This window comes from Syngnathoides biaculeatus, chromosome 2 (assembly GCF_019802595.1).
Source record: "Syngnathoides biaculeatus isolate LvHL_M chromosome 2, ASM1980259v1, whole genome shotgun sequence".
Taxonomy (NCBI): Eukaryota; Metazoa; Chordata; class Actinopteri; order Syngnathiformes; family Syngnathidae; genus Syngnathoides; species Syngnathoides biaculeatus.
The window spans coordinates 7,219,311-7,238,217 of NC_084641.1; the positions used below are offsets into that span (position 1 = coordinate 7,219,311).

General features: G+C 41.3%; 2 protein-coding genes across 8 annotated transcripts; both read right to left on the reverse strand.

Moving 5' to 3' along the window:
* Window positions 1–393: 393 nt before the first annotated feature.
* tmem237b (transmembrane protein 237b) lies at window positions 394–9,241 on the reverse strand. 2 transcript variants are annotated; one of them, XM_061829663.1, is made up of 14 exons: window positions 9,032–9,241; window positions 8,813–8,848; window positions 7,960–7,991; window positions 7,851–7,864; window positions 7,707–7,766; window positions 7,504–7,632; window positions 7,008–7,089; window positions 6,770–6,927; window positions 3,578–3,710; window positions 1,945–2,136; window positions 1,380–1,453; window positions 1,206–1,281; window positions 954–1,075; window positions 394–886 (listed from the first exon to the last, which is right to left on the reverse strand). In XM_061829663.1, the coding sequence occupies exons 1-14, from the start codon at window positions 9,050–9,052 to the stop codon at window positions 822–824; spliced, it is 1,194 nt and encodes a 397-aa protein (XP_061685647.1). In that variant the 5' UTR covers window positions 9,053–9,241; the 3' UTR covers window positions 394–821. The 2 variants fall into 2 exon arrangements, with proteins under 2 accessions (XP_061685647.1, XP_061685639.1); XM_061829655.1 differs by having other exon boundaries at window positions 397–886; window positions 1,206–1,293.
* Window positions 9,242–9,407: 166 nt separating this feature from the next.
* mpp4b (MAGUK p55 scaffold protein 4b) lies at window positions 9,408–18,896 on the reverse strand. Of its 6 annotated transcripts, none has more exons than XM_061808048.1 (21): window positions 18,593–18,896; window positions 18,032–18,132; window positions 17,814–17,935; window positions 17,268–17,345; window positions 17,100–17,183; window positions 16,893–17,027; window positions 14,890–14,971; window positions 14,002–14,087; window positions 13,585–13,656; window positions 13,306–13,502; window positions 13,176–13,225; window positions 12,954–12,971; window positions 12,824–12,865; window positions 12,724–12,744; window positions 11,363–11,404; window positions 11,091–11,264; window positions 10,929–11,009; window positions 10,740–10,833; window positions 10,437–10,545; window positions 10,212–10,346; window positions 9,408–10,084 (listed from the first exon to the last, which is right to left on the reverse strand). In XM_061808048.1, the coding sequence occupies exons 2-21, from the start codon at window positions 18,087–18,089 to the stop codon at window positions 9,893–9,895; spliced, it is 1,872 nt and encodes a 623-aa protein (XP_061664032.1). In that variant the 5' UTR covers window positions 18,090–18,132; window positions 18,593–18,896; the 3' UTR covers window positions 9,408–9,892. The 6 variants fall into 6 exon arrangements, 3 of the variants coding, with proteins under 3 accessions (XP_061664032.1, XP_061664031.1, XP_061664034.1); XM_061808047.1 differs by having other exon boundaries at window positions 13,585–13,659; XM_061808050.1 differs by lacking the exon at window positions 12,954–12,971 and having other exon boundaries at window positions 13,585–13,659.
* Between the last annotated feature and the right edge of the window lie 11 nt (window positions 18,897–18,907).

The window sequence follows — 18,907 nt, forward strand, 5'->3', positions numbered from 1 at the left end:
CGATTGGTGCGCGACTACATGAGGTCACGACGGGAAGACGTTTTAGCCACAAAACAAGCGGACAAGAACTTCTGCAGTCTCTTCACCAAGGACGCTGTTTTGACCTACGTATGGGAGAGCACAGCGCTGAACCTTGTTTGACTTTCTAGTTTTGAATAAATTGTTATATTTACATCCGGCCTAATGACTGAAGTTTTACCTCACCTGGAATACAACAACCGGTCTTTTACTGCCGGCATGTTTTACCCTGGTTGTCCCTTTTAATTGTTCTCTTTTGCTAAACTCCAACAAAACACTCTCCAAACTGTGGCTTGTTGTGTAAGATTAGACTACAAAAATATTACAGAGAAAAAAAAAGGACAACTGAAGTTTATTCGGGGTTAATCAGAGGGGTGAGAGGTGTGCGTTGAACCATATTGAACACGAGTTTTAATGTGATGAGTTAATTCTGAACACACTCCCATCCCCAATTTTCAGCGCATATGCAGACCTCTGCAATCACATTATCTGTTATTTTTACTTGAACTCACCACAAGATTTTTAAAATTCAATTTAGTTGCATAGGTCCCATTTTTGGGGAATAAAGTTTTGTAATGTTTTCCCCCTTAATCTTATTTTTAACATTGTCAAATCCACTGTATATTACTTCATTCTATTCCTTGAATGCAAAAACTTTAATTGATGAAATTGTACAGTATATTCAAATGACAAGCACATTTACAAATAAAGGTTACAAAAATATATACAATAAATTCAGTTTTGTATAAATACAGAGCAAAAACGTGCAAGAATGAGAGTCGCATATTATCAGTCTGTGATCGTTAGGTGCTCATTTCTGATTTGTCATCTTTCTGATGGGGCTCAATTTGCATGGCAATAAGATAACCTGAGGAAAAGAAATCAAGTAAGACAAATCCATGCTCTAATGTTAGCGTATCTCCGCAATCTCTCACTTTCAGTATAGTCCCTCTCAGGTCGGATGGCGATGAAGATCCAGGCCAGCCCCACCAACAGCGCCACCACAAGGTTGACTCTCACCCAAGAGTGGAGAATTTGATGCTCAGACCCCGATAACCTTGAGAGGATCAAGATCCGTTAGAGACCACCTTCACTTTTGCAAATTCATGGATAACTCCTATTTATACCCATAAAATTTTAATATAAAATTTCAATCTTTTAAAATTTTACAACCCTAAGTACCTTACCATAATGTCGTATTGGTCTCTGGGTAGAAGTTTATGAGATCGCTTGTCATCTGTTGGCTGAGGGAGAGCACCAACGCTAAGAAATACACTGCAATGTTGAATGGAACCAGGAGGCAGAGAAATTGTTAAAAAAAAAAGTGAGTAATAAACGAAATTTGAGGGGCAAGTACTTACAAAATGAGGCAAGAGCCACTGGTTCCAGTGTGATCAACTGCTGCACCGCCATGGGCCTCTTGGCCAGGTTTACTCTAACATCAAATGTTTACAGTTTTATTTAGATTCCCATCATGAGTATGTATTACATTAAATATTGTATATTATCACCTCCCCAAGTTAATGAGGTAATTCACGTTTTGGTTGCCAAAATCATCATCTCATAATGACGGCCACCCCAGCTAAAAGTCACCCACATCATCAGTTAAACAATTCATGCAATTCTATGTTCATGCATGACATTACAGTAGTAGTAAATATATTCAATGTCTGATTTTTGGGCAAAAAAAAAAAAAAAAAAAAAAAAAACCAGAAAAAAATATTGGCCATTATTTTAGGAAGCCTGATGGGCTCTTTCAGAAACGAGAATATTACATGACAAGTGATAATTTATTTTAGCAGAAACCACCAAAAAACGCTTACAATTTTAAAGTGCTGACTGTCCAATTAAAATCATTTTTGCCACAACGTACGAGTCAATTTAGTTATATTCAACAAGAATAAAGGGAAATCCAGGCATTGGTACCTGTCAAAAGCAGCCACGGTGCTGATGGTCAGCAGCATGTAAAGCAGACACTGTGATGGGTAAGCCAAGCAGTTGTATTGCTCCAGGAAGTTGGACAAAGCTGTGAGGTGCTGGCCAGCTAACACGAACACCACAACTATGTTCCACACTGCAAATCCGGCCAGGAAGCCGTGACAGTAAAGAGCGAAAATCCTGAATCAAATCAAAGAAAAGAAGAATATGCATGAGTCACACTTGAGCATTTATGTGCTTGAACCATCTTCTATACTGTTTGTCCTCAATGTCCCTCATTTGTCCCAGCTGACTTTGTGCGAGATGTGGGGTACACCCTGAACTGGTCGCCCACCATTTGCAGGGGACATATAGACAAACAGTCATATTTACATCAAATTCAGTCTTGAATTCATTTAACATGCATGTATTTGGAATGTGGGAAGACACACGTAAAGCACACAAACTCTATCAAGAAAGGAAGGCCTGAGCCCAAACCCTCATAACTGTGAGGCGGGAATGCTCATCACGAAATCACACTGCTGCCTGCATGAAAACAAGTCTTTACACCGACTTTACTAGCATGATCGAAATCGGATGCCAACTGGCATTTTTTGCTTATCGGCTTGTCAATTTAATGTCATAATTTGGCGATCCGATAAATGACATCTCTGCGTCGCCGTCCTGCACATTGTATATGAACAGTATACACAAGCTAGTTTATTTTTATACAGTAGTATTTATCTGTTTTTTTCGTGTCTTTTGATGAAGTACTGTTAATATCTGATGGCCATTAAAGTTATTGAAACAAAATGTTGGTGGCATGAGAGAGACAACACATAATGCGCAGATCAGACTAAAAAATAAATGTGTTCTTTAATGATTGCACTATTTCAGACAACTGCTATAAAATCTTGCATTCCGATACCATCACATCCTGTTTTTTCATTACCATTGGCCTTTATCTTGTCGATTCAAATCCGACTCATTACCGCGGCGAGGACAACACAGGGGTAATGGCGGCAACTGTACGATAAGAAAATGGGGTAAAAAAACGTTGTGGTCACTGGTGGTAAGGACAGGAGAGGAGTTCGTGTAAGGAATTGGTATGTTCATGTACTTTTAATATGATATGGCTAGCAAGCAGGAAACAATACGTTACGCAACCTAGCAGAGCTAGTGCTAGCACTTGTGGATGTGTGTAAACATGCTACCGTTCTGTTGAACACATGATCTGACCATAGCAGCGAATTCCAACCTTTTTGGAACCAAAGGACATACTTTACAATTGAAAAATCTCACGGCACACCAACAAACAAAAATGTCACAAAAATAGAAAATTCAATTGCTGTATGTACTTACTGCCATCTAAGAGAAGACCATTATTTGTTCTCTCTGTCACTATTCCTCACTGGCATAAATACATGAAAAAATATAAATGACTTATTGGAAATATATAACTTTTGAGCAATTAAGTACACAAGTATACACAGCAAATGAACATGTGTTTTAAATAGACTCATTCCTCCATGTTATGATCGGACCGGTCGTTTTGTTAAGCTCAGTGATCCGTGACTGGTGATCACCCTCAAAAATCTGGATTGTGTAAAGCCCAATGAAATCCGATCTATTCTAGTTTCACCTGAAGCCCTCGTGCACCCTGAGAGAAACATCTCTGGTGGTCCAGCGAGTCTGCATCTCCTGGAAGTCATTGAGGTTTTCCATCTGGTCACTGGTCTTCCTCCAGTTTGACCGCTCTGCTGCCTGGAAGCGCTCTGGAAAGTACCATAGATACACAGTGGCAGAGGCTATGAGTATACAAATACTGGCAAGTTTTTCTCTCACATATCTGTACTTAGTCGAGTAATTTTTTTGGAGGGGGGGGGGGGAGACACATATTTTTAATTCTACTCCCTCTATTTGAAAACAGACTGTACTCTTGATTACTATGGGCAAATAGGCTATGTACTTTTTTCAACCTTTGCGGATGACAACATTACAAAGTCGCAAATAAAGAGTGGTTTATGTCATCTCGGTTGATTGAGATCTGAAAATATGGAGAGTATTAAGCGTCATGATTGCGCTTTAGAGCATTATCAGCATCTACGGCATACATAGTATAGGAATATTTTTGATGAAATAACTATTTGATTAGTAAATTAATCTATTCCTGATAATTAATCGTTCAGAGAGCTTGTTGAAATTAACCTTTTCCAAATCCTCATAACTGTAGCCTCTCAACAGTAAATAATTTTATTTATTGTAATAATAAAACAGCAACTATTAATTGTATTGATTATAATTAGGGGTCCCCCATCTGACCAAAGAAAGCCGGAATTAGGACAAAAAGTATTGGTTTGGATCGGACGAGATTGAAAATTTCACGTTTTACCACTTCTGTAAAAGGAGTCTTGTATCACTTTATTTTTATTTTTGGAGAACATGGAGAACCCACATGTTCAAAACAACAGGAGTCACTCACATTTGAAAAATGTAAGGGGTGGTCAGTCATGCTCGCAGATAAAGTTGCGGGTGTGATTAGGGATGAAATCTCAATACCTTCAAATAACTTACTGGATTAATATAACATAAGTGTAAATTAAAAATAAAATAAACAAATACAAAACTAAAATAGAAAACAAAAATCTCAAACTTGGAAATAGATAACAGATAATAGATAATTTCCAATTTCAAATGATATCAGTAGAACATGATGTAAAACGGTATTTAAAATTTTTCATCAATAAAAATTTTTGATCTGACAAACTTTATCTGAAGAAAAGTTAAATGCATTGGCCTTTCAAGGAATAAACAGGAACGGTCTATACCCGCAATGTTTTGAAAATGCTGAAAGTTTAGTTCAACATAATCGGCGTTAGTGGCAACAAGCTAGCGATACATTGTAACAAACATTCCGGTTGGCAATCGTGATGTATTGTTATAATCTCGCGTAATTTACAGCGGTATCTATTGTCAATCCATTGATGAAAGCTAGCAGCAGATGATCTATATGATCCTAAAGCATGTAGAGGGGAAAAGTTATCAACTTCAAGATAACGCGTACCACGGGAAAAATGACCGTTCGCATTTAGATATATGGACAGACTAGTCTAACCTTAGAACTTAGATTAAGTCAAAGTAAATCACAATCTCATACTTATTATAGTAAGATACTAAAACATTACCTGTTACATCCCAGAAATGTTTTCAATGTAACTCAGGGGTGCCCAGATTTCCCTCTCCGCCAAGATCTACTATTCAAGCAGCCAGCCTCTCGCGATCGACCAGCAGTGCTGTGTGGGCCTTGCACGCGCGCCTCGCCGTGACGACTATAAATAGGAGGCCAGCTTGCTAGAATGCGCCTTTATGCGCGTCCGCTCGACGTATTGGCCACACCTGAATCAAGCGACGAGATGGATGATAGTCTAATGTCTTTTTTTTGTTTGTTATTGGGCACGCCGTCACACAATCAACCAAAACTGCCTCGCGGACGACACATTGAGCACCCCTGGTGTAACTGAATTTCCTTTGACATGGCTCATTATGTTGATGACTTTCTAAGTAAATGTGCCCGCAGTACGTGAAGCAGCTCGGAATGTGCTTTTGACATCACTTCCGTACATGGTCAGTACGGTTAACTTGTATTTCCTGTTTCCGGGTGAATACTGATTGTTTAGGATCAGGCTTGTTCTGTTATCAACGTCTACGAAATAAACACGTAAATTAATGTCAAGACTACACAAAATAAGCGATGTCTTTCAATATCTATTTGTTCTACTCCTAAAAAATTTTACGCGCATGATTTTTTGTGCTCGACTGTGCAGATTTGCGAGAACTACGGTGTGCGAGCGCGATCATGCTCATCAAATCACAGTGACTGCAACAGGTTGCTAAGGTGCTACCATAGTAGCAAGACACAAGTGTGAACATTCCTTGCTTAAAGCCATTCCGTGACACGCCAGTTAAAGTTTACTATTGAACTAAACTCGCATAACAAAAGAACTACACCTACTGGATGTTTAAATACATCACTCCCTTTGTTTCTTTATCATTCATAAAAATTAGCTCACTAAAATGTAACATATGAAGAATGAAAAATACCATTGACGAAGAACCAAAATTTAGCATATGTCTCAATAAATATGTGGAGAAAGCAAATACAGTTCCTACATATAGTGACAGGACAAAATAACTGAAATTACTCTTTTTGGGATATTTATTTTTGGTCCTGTTCAGCTGTTCAAGAAGAAAGGAAGATCTGTATAACGTTTGGGCCGGAACAGTTTAACTGTGTCAAAGTGGACTTTTTTTAAGCTGGCACTGTGGTTTCTTTGTATCCTCAGGGATATTTATTGAGAATAAGACATTCAGTTGAACAGAGCAAAGTTTTTGCAGGGGAGTCAGAGAAAAAACTAAGGGGAGAGAGTGAAAAGATAACTAACATACAAACAGACAAAGCTATAGCTGGAAACAAGATGAGGAAAGAAAAAAAAAAGTTTTTCCCCACAGTGTCATCACAGATGAACGCTCATATTTGTTGGGCACAGTTTTTACGCCAGATGTCCTTCCTGACACAACCCCTCTGCATTTATTCGGGGACAGACCTGGAGCTTATTCTAGCTAACTTCGGGGGAAGGCAGACTACACCGCCAGCCAGTCGCAGGGCAAATATCGACACCATCACTGAGCGGGAATCGATCCCACGCTGCCTGGCGTGTGTACCACTACATCATCAGTGAGCCCTAAATCAGCATTTGACCATTTTCCTGTTTTTGAGCATGAGTACTTTTACCACCTCGGTGTACAGTAGTCTCAAAGCCATTCCATCACTTACTGTTGCGCTCTATGAAAACCTTTCCGACTGGCTGACTCTGTCCTTGTGGGGCAGAGAACAGGGAATGTTGTGGCAGATGAGACGCCATATCTGTGATGATGTCATCCTCCTCTACATCCAGTTCATCAGGAAGTGACGATTCCACAACTTTCGACTTCCTGAAATTATGGAAACAAAATAGATCACATATGCAACACCCAACCAAATCAACACAAAATAAGAAGTACCCGTATCTTACTTCTTCTTTTTGCTTTTTTTAACTAGTTCTTCATCAGTGGTCTGATCCATTGTGTCCCCATTCACAAGGTCAGCTTGGTCATCTTCAAGATGTGAAAGAGAAGACAAAAACAAGGAGGTTGGCAATTTCCATTTCCCATCATGAAACAAGGAAAACAATTGTTGACGGCAGCCAGTGGAGGAACGCTGAGGTTGACTGATTGATTTGGACATAAAAACAAAAGCAGAATTGAAAATTGAAAACAATTGTATTGTTGTTATATATATTTAAAATAGAGCAAAAAATCTTTTGATAACAGTTAATGTTCAAAAGGAGTAGGTGGAATTAAAAATGTTACTATCCCCGAGTCTCTAGTTACCTAATAGTTACCTTATAATCTATCTATAGATCTATCTATCTATAATATATCAATAAGTCATTTCCTTAGAGACAATACGATATACTAATATATATATATATATATATATATATAAGTTAATTCCCCGTGTGACCCGACCTATAGTTGCTGTCTTTTTCTTCTTTTTCTTCCTCTGAGGGTGTGCATTTGTTGTCATTTCAAGTGAAAGATTGTCGCCAAGCTGAGAAGTCATTCTGCTGCCTCGATCATCCATCTCCATTCGCTGATCTAAAGAAGATGTGTGATACTTCAATTGTGATTACAAATGATTAGTTTCCATTCAATGTGAGCACTGTGCGCACCGTCTGTGTCAACTGCTTCGGTAGCCTGGTTTTTCATCCTCTTCTTCTTGTGCTTTGGCACTTTTGTTACATTGACAGAACTAAATCAGACTCGTACATTCATTAAAATATCAATAATTTATTTTGTGTCAGTTCCTTACTCACCAGCTGCATCTTCACTTCAGTGTCCACATAAGTAAATGAGAAAAGACAGGACCGTGTAAACAAAGATGCTTTTTTCTGCCCTTGATTTTAAAGAAAAGGGCTTGCTTACCTTGGCACTGTGGGAAGAGCCCTTTGTCCTCGCTAAAGAAAGAGAGAGAAGTAAATTCACCTGTGCTTATGTGTTTGTATCAATTATTGTTACAGATGATGAGAAGACAAGAAAGAAACTTCACCGGTGTCTTTCTGGGCATGCCACGCAAGAATCAGGAAAGAGTGGATAGAGGCTGTACATTACGTCGTTTTGTTAAATCCTAAACTAAATCTGTGGTCAAGCATCTGCCAGGAGTGAGGATTACTCAGGGCACAGGTCAAAGCCTTTGCTACTTTGAGTGCGTGTGAGTGGATTAGTCTATGGTAAAAGAAGTGACTACTGTAGTACAAGATCTCTCAGGTCAAATGTGATTTTGATCTTTTTACTTAATAATAATACAGTGGCAGTTACTGATCTGGGGCAGCAGTAGCTCATCACTAATGACTTGGGCTATGGAAACAGAAAGTCATGATTTGAGACCTATTTATGGACATAAAGATGAAAAAATGGCAACTAATTGAGGGAGAGAAGCTCGTCTGATTGCTGACTACTATCAAGGTGCCTGGCATCTCTCCTTGCCTACCTGCGAGGTGTGTGATCTAGTTAAAAATAATATAGATGCACAGATAAGTGTAAACAATGTCCCCAAAAGAGACTATAATTAGTTAAGTAAAAACAAAGCAAAACTGAAAAGACGGGGAGTTACTACAGCTCTAAGAGTGTTGAGGTGAAATGAAGGTTGCCGTTATTTGTCCAAATTGTATGTGGAAGAATGGGTTGACTCGGTCAAAAGTTGTGAAAGGAAGAAGTAAATGTCCATGAGCTGGCAAATGATAAAGACGAATAATTTGAAAATAATATTAAGAATAACCTGGGGCAGAGGCGGGAGCTCTCTGGGTCTCATTCCCTGTAAAAGTAAACAGTACAAGCGATGGCTAGCATAGCAACAAGTCACATTTAAATATCAAACGTACTGCACTGGCTTGAACCATTTGATAGCCTAATGGTTAGTTATGTACAATATGAGTCGTGAACAATTGATAAATATTTGCAGTTTAAATAATTGGCATGCGCTCCATGGAAGCTTTACCTTCGAGAGTCCGTTGTCCATATTCCGTTCAGTTCTTCTGGAATATTTTTTTAATTCATGATTTGATACTGTGTGTAATAGACAGCACACATTGTAAGCCTAAATTCAAACATGTATTTATTATTGTTTTGTTTGTGGCTCCGGCATTGAAGAGTAACTCCCGCACCGGAAGTGAGTAAGGCTAGTGGCACAGCAGCGAGCATCCGGTGGGTGTCGTCGAAATTAAAGCGTACAAAAGCCAGTCGAACCTGACAGGTTTATTATCGTCACAAAGATTTCAAAGCACCAAACATCTTAAATATTAAATCCATAATATATTTTTCAACAAGAATGTAAACACCAAGTTTTGTTTTGGTATGTTGTATGCAGCAAAACGTTTTAACATGCCTAAAAAGAAACAAAAATGGTTTACCTCACTCTAAATTGTAAACATTGACAAAAAGAAAAAAGAAAAGAAATTATGCTCCCACAATTAAATGTATAATAATATGACAGGAGGTGAAACATAATTACAATTTATGCAGCCATAAATGGGGCAGTGTGGTGATTAGTGGAGAGCATGTGTGCTCCAAAGTTATGAGTTCAAATCTCAGCTTCGGGCTTCCTGTGTGGCGTTTGCATATTCTCCCCATGCTTTCACAAGTTTTCTCCTGGTACTCTAGCATCCTCCAACATTTAGTTTCATTGAAGACTAAATTCTTCATTGGTGTCAATATCTATGGAGACTGGCTGTAGACCAGTCCAGGGTGTCATCCACCTCTCCCAAAAAAAGTCAGATGGGATATGCTCATCACAAAATATCTTTCACAGTAAAGTACTACTATGATACCACAATCTCTCCTTAACCTCTTACATTTTTGTCTATGACCCTTTGGAGGGTCGCATCCAGTTGGCGGGAACCCACTGCGGCTCATCCTGCGCCTTCCTAACCGCTGTCACCAACTGGTTGCAGGACTCCTGGAGGTCATTGTTAATAATCACATAGTCAAAGAAGTGCGAGTAGTGGGACTCTAGCTTCCGGGCGGCTTCCTCCATCTCCTGGAAGTCTTCATCCTATTGGATCGGGGGGCACATTAGAACACAATCCTCCAACTCCGTACTGTCAATATCTTGCACACATATTATGATGAACTATCACATGCTTCCACCCATCCATTCACGCATCCTTCCTTCCTCTCACTTTGAAAGGACAGTTGACATAGTAGTCGGTGGTTATGATCGAATCTTGTCTCGACTCTCTGAGTTGCTCCAGCGGTGGCGGCTTCACATAGATGATAAAAGCCCGCAGGTCATGTGTTCTTACAGCATGAATGGCCTAAATGTGGCAAATTTAAAGAAATTCCAATTGAGTTTGTAAAAGTATGTGGAAGTAAGGTTTTGTATGCAAATATTCCCATGCACTCACATTTGGTTCAATGTCAATGACACAGATCCTCCCACTGTTTAAAATGTCTCTCACAGTGTCTCTGCTGGTGCCATACAGATTCCCTTTATACTCACCATACTCCAAGAACCTGCAGGCCATTGTGAGTGCAAACACAAGCACCATTAGAACCTCTTCCATTCTTTGTAACTGAGTAAGAAAACCACAACTGGAACCTGAACAGATTTTATGGTCCCCATACATACAGGGGCACCAACAATTGTCTTTGCTTTGTCTATATAGTATTTCTAGTCATTTGTGGAATCAAATAAGAAGCAGTCACACCTGCTTTTGTACACCATGTTGTCAAAGACCTCTCGAGTGATGAAGTGATATTCTCTGCCGGACTCCTCGTAGTCTTTGGGTGGTCTTGTGGTGTCTGGCACAGGGAAACAGAGCATTAACATTTTACTTCTAGTGTTCTTTTCACACTCTGGATAACAACCGTATGTGTTCTTGTACAGAGCCACATACAAGGTACAGCTCCTTGGAATGTGTTGGGATTCATTTCAATCAAGCGCCTGCGAAGTTCATTCACACCCACACCCGATGGACCTATGACAGAAGACTGTTGCATTTTCCAACACTTAACCAAAAACGTGTTTCTTTTTTTGCGAGATGTAAAAAGTCCTATACCTAACAGCACAATGAGGCGGTGGACGTCGCCGGAAGTGCGCTGGTAGCGCTCCACCTCTTCATAGGCACAGTGGAGCGTACTGTTGCAGTTATTGGAACAATTGGTAGGGCAAGACATTAGGGCGGTGCTGTGGAAGTGTCGGCGACATAGACGCAAGCTGCGCCTAAAACCAGCTGAGGAAATAAAACATCACGTATAAATTGTTCTCCACTGCACAATTTCTCACCAAGCATTTATGTTTAAAAATGCCCATGAGAGGTTGAGGACATACTTAGATAAGCTCCCTCAACGCTGCTGCTGAAATCGTCCCCCTCTGTATTACCAAGAAAACAATTCAAACGGGAAGCAAACAGAAAGATGGATTTAGAACAGAAATTGGCAATTCATGCACAAATAGTTTATTCTAGGTCCACTGTGATTGGCTGATGACCAGTTCAGGGTGTACTGCACCACGCCTCTCGCCCGGAGATATCTGGGGTAGGCTCCGGCATGCCCACGACCGTCAAGAGGACAAGTGGAACAGAAGGTGAATGAATGGATGGATGGATGGATGGATGGATGGATGGATGGATGGATGGATGGATGGTCAACCCCCCTGTTGGCAAAATGACTAGGGTGTGACCGGACTTTTCAGTCAATAGTTCTGACACTTAGACCCAGTCTGGCCACCCCACTAAGAACAGGGCAGAAGCGGCACTGTGCTGACTTTGCCCCAGTGTACTGCGTTGCATATGCTTTGAACAGAAAAGTACACAAAAGTCACTTTATGTTTTTGCTTGGTTTTTGAACAATATGGCTCATATAAAGTGTTAAATATCCATCCATTTTTTCTTTGCCGCTTATCCTCACAAGGGTGGCAGGGAGTGCTGGAGTCTATCCCAGCTGTCAACGGGCATGAGGCAGGGTACACCCTGAACTGGTTGCCAGCCAATCGCAGGGCACCTACAGACAAACAAACATTTGCACTCACAATCACACTTAAGGGCAATTTAGAGTGTTCAATTAATGTTGCATGTTTTTGGGATGCGGGAGGAAACAGGTGTGCCTGGAGAAAACCCATGCAGGCATGGGGAGAACATGCAAACTCTACACAGGCGGGGCCGGGATCGAACCCGGGTCCTCAGAACTGTGAGACCAATGCTTTATCAGGTGAGACACCGTGCCGCCTAGTGTTAAATATTTATCTATACATTTCTGTCATATGTCCCCTTTAGGCAGCCTGTTGAGAAGCTTCATATTTCATATCATATCATTTCATATCATACAGAAACTATGACAGTAATCAAAGGAGGGAAGGGTAAGAAGTCTTTACAAAATTGACTCCTTCAATTCCCATCATGTAATTTATCAGGCACACTATAAATTGAATTACATCAGATTAATGAGTTTGATGGATTATAAATCATCAATTTGAATTTACTATGGATTATAAATCATCAATTTGAATTTACATCTGTTTTGGCACTCTGAAATTTTTATCCCTCACCGTCTCTGAGTTCCTCTGTCAGTCAGATTTAGATGGCAAGGGAAAATAAGCAAGACGTAACAGATTATTATTCAGAGGAAACGTGGCAACAGATTTCGCACATCATAACAAATCAAAACCGATTAAGTTCACAAAGACTTACCTACCAGATTCAAAGGCCTCCTCATCTGGGGGAAAGAGAAAAAAAAACATAGTGGAGTTATTTGACATTTAATATGACAGCAAATGCATTTGATGAACGTTTACCTGCTTCAACACATTTTTCTTCAATGGCCATTAAATCCGCCTCTGTGGGGAGAGAATTGAGATTAAGACATCCTACATTTAAACCGACAAGTGTGCAATATTAAATTAAAATTGGCAACTGAGACCTTACCTTCCTCCACCGTGCTCACTTCAGCAAAACAAGGAAGTGAAAAACATTTGATTTCAAGATTCCACATATAGTAGGCGCTTTATTTTGTGTTGACTAACAGATTGCTTATATTTTTGGCAGCAGGTTTCTATATGTGTTTTGACACACACCCAAGTTTGAAGCTTGTTTTTGCACTAACTCATACTGTACGTGTCTATAAGTGTTTAGATTGGGTGAACTCACGTATTTGGATACAGGTGTGCGGCTGATAAGGCAAATAGTCTCTCTGCCTCCTGCAATAACACGTGCATCCACGTTAGGCTAATTTATCGTCTTTGCCTCTAATGTGTTAGAAGGAAAGGGCTGGAGTGACCGTTGAAACAGTTTGCTTGAGGGAATAAGCCCCGCACAGGCCATGTCGCTGCCGAGTTTCTTGGCTTGCCACCACAGAGCATCAGTCTGGTCTACGATTTCCAGAACATCGCCTTTCTGGAAGCTCACGCCAGCGTCCGTGCAGGGGATGGTGGGATCTTGCTGAGGGCTGTAGTCCACCATAGCTCGCACATAGAGCTGATGAGTAACAGGGTGATTTAGAGAACTTAGAGGATGAGTCGGGAAGTAAGGATGGAAGTGAGTAGAGGAGACAACTCACCATTGTATGGTTGTGAATGGGCCTGTCGCTGATGGGAACTACCTTGAAAATGATGGTTCCTTGCGCTGTGGCCTGCTGGTTGGAATGAAACAGTGGATGAGACTGAAAGTTTAATGCTACTACAATTACTTCATTTACAATTTCTCCAGATTTTCTTGGAGGAAATAGAGCACAAGTTGGAAAAAAACTTTGGAGTTTGAATCAACCTTCTCTACGCCCACATGATGCATAAGGATGTCGAAATTTCACTTAAAAATATCACCTAGAGTTAGTTTTATAAGGATCATTTTCGATGGGAAAAAGAGTTTCAAAATGGGCACAAAATTGTGCTCAACCTTAGGAGTTCAACTCTACTTTCCAACGTGACATGTTCCTCAACAATGAGAGGATTGATGTGTATGAAATCCACCAACCTACCACAACTTGAATGATTTGCTCTGGGTCCAAGCCGTCCACCGGAAATCCGTTCACCTCAATGATTCGGTCGCCCGCGTGAAGCAAACCTGCTCACACAAATTATTCACACATTCACTGCGGCTTCAGTGACCTTCATGACCTGTCTCACTAACACTATTAATTTAACCCCTTGTATGCAGTGCTGCGTATTTTCCATGCACCCATACCATGTGTTGGGCTTGACCAAGGTGAAGAATATGCTTATAATACTGTAATTGTTGGTACTGTATATTATGTATGTTTTATTATTATATACACAATGTATTTTATATTATGAACTCAAGTTCATTTCAAAATTTATTAACAGTCTGTCTGACATTAATAAATACATGATTAATCCTTAATCAATGTTTCAGTAAAAAGGGAACATTATTTTTATTTGCTACATTGCAAATAGGTGCGGATCTTGCAGTTTTGCCAAGGTACCCTCTGAGCAATGGATGATTTCCTTTCCTTATGTTTACTACTGTATGTACATACAGTAATTCGTACGCTGTCTTACTCTTTCATTGTTTCAAGATTCTCCATGACCCTTCAAAGACCAACAGGTAGGTACATGTTTATGTGAGAACCTGTCAAATGTGATGGAAACCCCAACAGTGCCTGGGACAGTGTCAAACACTGTTACCACTTTTCCCATTAAAAATAAAAATGGCATTTTATGGCATGTGCAGTTTCAAGGTCCCCACTATTATAATCATCATTATTTGATTTAACACACATAGGTCAATCTAAGATGCACTGAGGCCCATGTTATTTTCTCACGTCTTTTTTATTGCTGTCAAATTTCAAAACTTTTAAATTGGACATGAACACTATGGACCTCTAAGCGTTAAAACCAGAACTCACCACTGCGATCAGCCAGTCCTCCTCGAATCACCCGAGCCACAAAGATTTCCCCAGTAACTTCGTTTCTCTTAATTGTTGCTCCCTAAGATAGAAAGGAGAACACATAAGAAATGCAGGGTGCAGTCATGGAGCAACAGCACAACCAATGGAGTTCGTTAAATGAAGAGCGCAGAGTGGCTGTAGTTAGATGACAGAAAGGAAGAAACCAAACACAAATGACTGTCAAGCAGAGGAGAGGGTGGAAGTGGAAATGAGAATGCAGGAAAACGACGAAGATGGAAAATTAAAATGACTCCAAAAAAATGCAACTAACTCAAAGCAGCCTGAAAAGATCAAAGAGGTGGACTTTTTGCTGTCTTCCGGCTCTTACGTCACTGTCTTCCTCCCTTTCTTCCGCTGATTGGAGCGACCATCTCTTACAACAAAGAAAGCCTCTTTGGCTTCTCCCAAGTTACCGTTGGTCAGAGGATGTGATATAGGAGCATTTTGGGTCTTCAAATAGGGCGACCCACGGTAGGATCCAGGCAGACAACTGCTAGCTCGGGAGGTGGAGGGCTTATCTGGACAGCTGCTAAGGGAGCTGGAGGATGATGATGATATCTGCGAAGGCATGGAGGAAAGGGATGGACGCTGCACTTTGCTCTTGTTGGGCATCCTGTGCTGCTCAGCAAATGCACATTTGGCTAGTTGGGGGCTCCCCTCTGATGTGTTAGTAATGAGCGCCATCTGAAACCGCTCTACTACCTGGCTGAGCAAGTTCAAAGCTTGGGAGTTGTCCTGGACTGTTTCAGACATCCGCTCTGTTGCAGTTGCCAGCTTCTCCCCGAGGAGCTGGATGTCCTTGGTGCTGCTCTCCATCGAGCTCGCGGCCAGCTGCACCGTGTTCCGCAGTTCTTCCAGACTCTCCTGCTTGGCGAGCTGCACAGGGGTGTCCCGAGGGATCTTCACCAGGCGATGGGGGCACACTGGACTGGGGGGTGCTGTCCGAATCTGCGGGCTCTGGTTTCTCAGTCTTGAAGGCAGAATTGGCTGTGGGTAGTGGTCCACATTGGCGTAGTAGGGTGTGGAGAGGCAAGGCGGAGACAAAGCCCATCGCTGAGGCTCACTAAGGCCATGGATAGGCGGTGGAGACGGTTGATCCTCATTTCTGCCTTGTAACTCTTCAATGAAGTTGTTTCCAAAAAGAAAAAAGATGGACCCGTTACAATCATTGAACAGTGGTGGATAGCATGATAGATGTTGGAAGAGGAGAACGTAGTTGAGAATGGATGATGGTCAGATCATTTCTTACCAATCAGGACCGAGCTGTAGACTGAGGGAGCAGAGTGGCTCACATTCTGCTGCCAGAGGACGTCAGTGTAACAAACCCTGCACTGGCTCATTGGTTTGCAAGTGTGACTCAAGGCAGTGTCGCAAGTTGGGCGGCGTGGCCGAACCCTTGGGTGACACACCATTTCTGCTGATGGGTAATTGCCTCTGTGCACGGTACACGTTGCTGAACCTTTCACATCTGCGCTTGAGATTTGCCTAGATCCCATTCGCCCCTCTAAGTGAAGCCTCTGACGTGTGAGGCGCCTGAGGGTATCCCAGTGACTGCTGATCCCAGTGCTCGTTTCTTTTGCCACAGGAGGGGATATGGGAGGAACTTGTGAACAAGTTCTCAGACGGTTGCAAAGCTGTGAGACAACAAAAGGACTCAAAGAACACGTGTTTTGACATTTGATTCAAGCTGGTGGTTTCTGCTTATCACACCATCTGAAGGCTCACAACAAAATCAAGGTAATGAATGTTAATACTTAGTCAAAACAAAAGCAAACATTGGAAAACAGTAATGGATAACGTGCAACAAACTGCATTGGATGTCAGAGGGACTCAGGCAAAAAACCTGATAGAAGGTGATCGAATAAAAATGTTACCCGGCTCTGATCTAAATACTGAATCAGCTCAGAACTCATGATTGAAACATAATTCACAAGAAGAACAGTTTTCTCCTGGCAGCTCACCAGTGGTTGTTTGTTCTTGACCAGGCAGACAATCCTGGTGGCCTCCTCCTCTTCATCTGGAACCTCTGCTGACATTGGTGGCAACACAGGCTCATAGTTCTTTTGGGCCACGGTGTCATGTGCAGAAAGCAGAGCCTGCATAGACGATACAAAATGTTCATACAATTTGCCAAAAACCTAAAGAAATGTTATAGTGAGTTGGGGTACCTGAAGGTGAGGCTGTCGCAGGAGTCGGTCAAGTTCTTTAGCTTCCTCGGAGCAGCCGGGCAGTGTCTTAATGTCAATCAGGAGCTGGAGAGGAAGGACAAAATCAGAAATCAGTGTGGAGCAAACATTAAGTGCCAGAAATGCATCGGAAGCAAACTGGAGGGAAACCTGAAATGAGAGTCCTGAGGAATAGTCCAGAACTGCTGCTGGGGAGTCTTGGAGGTACCTTTGAAGACACTCATAAACCTGTCAAAAGTGTGACATCATCATTCCAGTGTTCATGTAGTCGATCAGGTCTTTCACCTTTCTGAGTGGAAGGTGATGAGGTGGTGATGCTGGAGCAAGACTTTGTTGATGCAGGCTTGTTGAAAAAAAGAGAACTTTATGATCAACTAGCAAGTATCTTCTAAGACCTGAAGAGCTTGAAAGAGGTCCAGTCAATTGGAGACCCTGACTTTGACATAACCAAAGACCTACTTTTAGAGCCTGAGATCCGGTGGGCTTGTAGGACTCACTTTCTAATCCAAATTTGGTTTTCCTGGAAGAGAGTCATGACTAATATACTAACCCTACAAAATACGGGGTATATGGGTACGGAGCTCGGAAGTCCTCCGTTATGTTGTATAAAACATACTTTCTCTAAGAATGTGTTTGTAGTGTTATGGCTCTCGCTTGTCTACTATTTTTAATATTTATTGTTTATTGAGTGTTCACCTTAAGGAGTGACTGCAGCCAGGAAGCATTGAGTAGACTGTGGAGAATCTCTGCTCCATCAATGTCCTGGTTCAGAGTTCGCCTCACCTCTTCAACTACATCTGTCAGGATCTGACGAAGGCCTGCAAAACGTGCCAGTACAATCACCCATTCAAACACAAATGGCTACAATGCTCAGTTAGTGTCAACAAATGTGACACTCTATTCTCTCTACTCACCCTGCTCTCCCAGTTCATAGGGGGGGCTTAACACCTGAGCCTCCACCTCCTGCCTCATTGTGACTGGACCCCCAACCTTTGAACCTGAATAGCTGAAAGCCCTGAGAATTTTAAGAATGGAAAAATGTTTTCACGGCAATATCGAACCAAAGTCACTTTAGCATCACATCCTCACAAATACAGCATGTTCAGTATAATTCCCACACATGGGAGGTGGTGATCCAGAAACCTTTGTGGAATTCCTCAGACAGCGGACTGCTTTTTCTAATGGTAATCGATTTTCTAGCTGCTTGTTGGTGTGAAAGGTCATGGGTTAAGGGCACACTTCAGAGATGATAACATTATCATCATTTTATGATGTGCAGACCTCGATCTCGATGAATCCAAATCTAGGGTATCCTTTTTTTAAAAATTGTGGGTATTAATGTAAAAAAATAGAATACAGTATTTTATTCTTATGAAAACAAGTTATGTTTCCATCTGTCACGTTAATTGCATTTAGAACATTTAAGAGGACAAGCTCAAACAATGTACATTTGAATAAAGTAATGTGTATTTTACCTGCAAGTCAAAGAGGATGCAACAAGATTTTATCTTCCAGATGTTCTTTTCATCACATCAATCCAATTGGATGCACACAGAAAGTAATAACTGCCTGTAAATCATTCCCAAGAGACTGAACCAAGAACAGAACACAGCACTGTCATCAAGCCATGAAGAGTGACATAGCGGTAATCTCTCCCGATCCCACTTAATCCCAGGCAAGGGAGCCTGTTGCCTCTGGTCACCGAAAGCCATTTCCTCCCTCACCGGCTGGCTTGTTGCCAGGCAGATGACAAATCTTCTTAACTCTTTCGGAATCGGGTTGCACGCAGG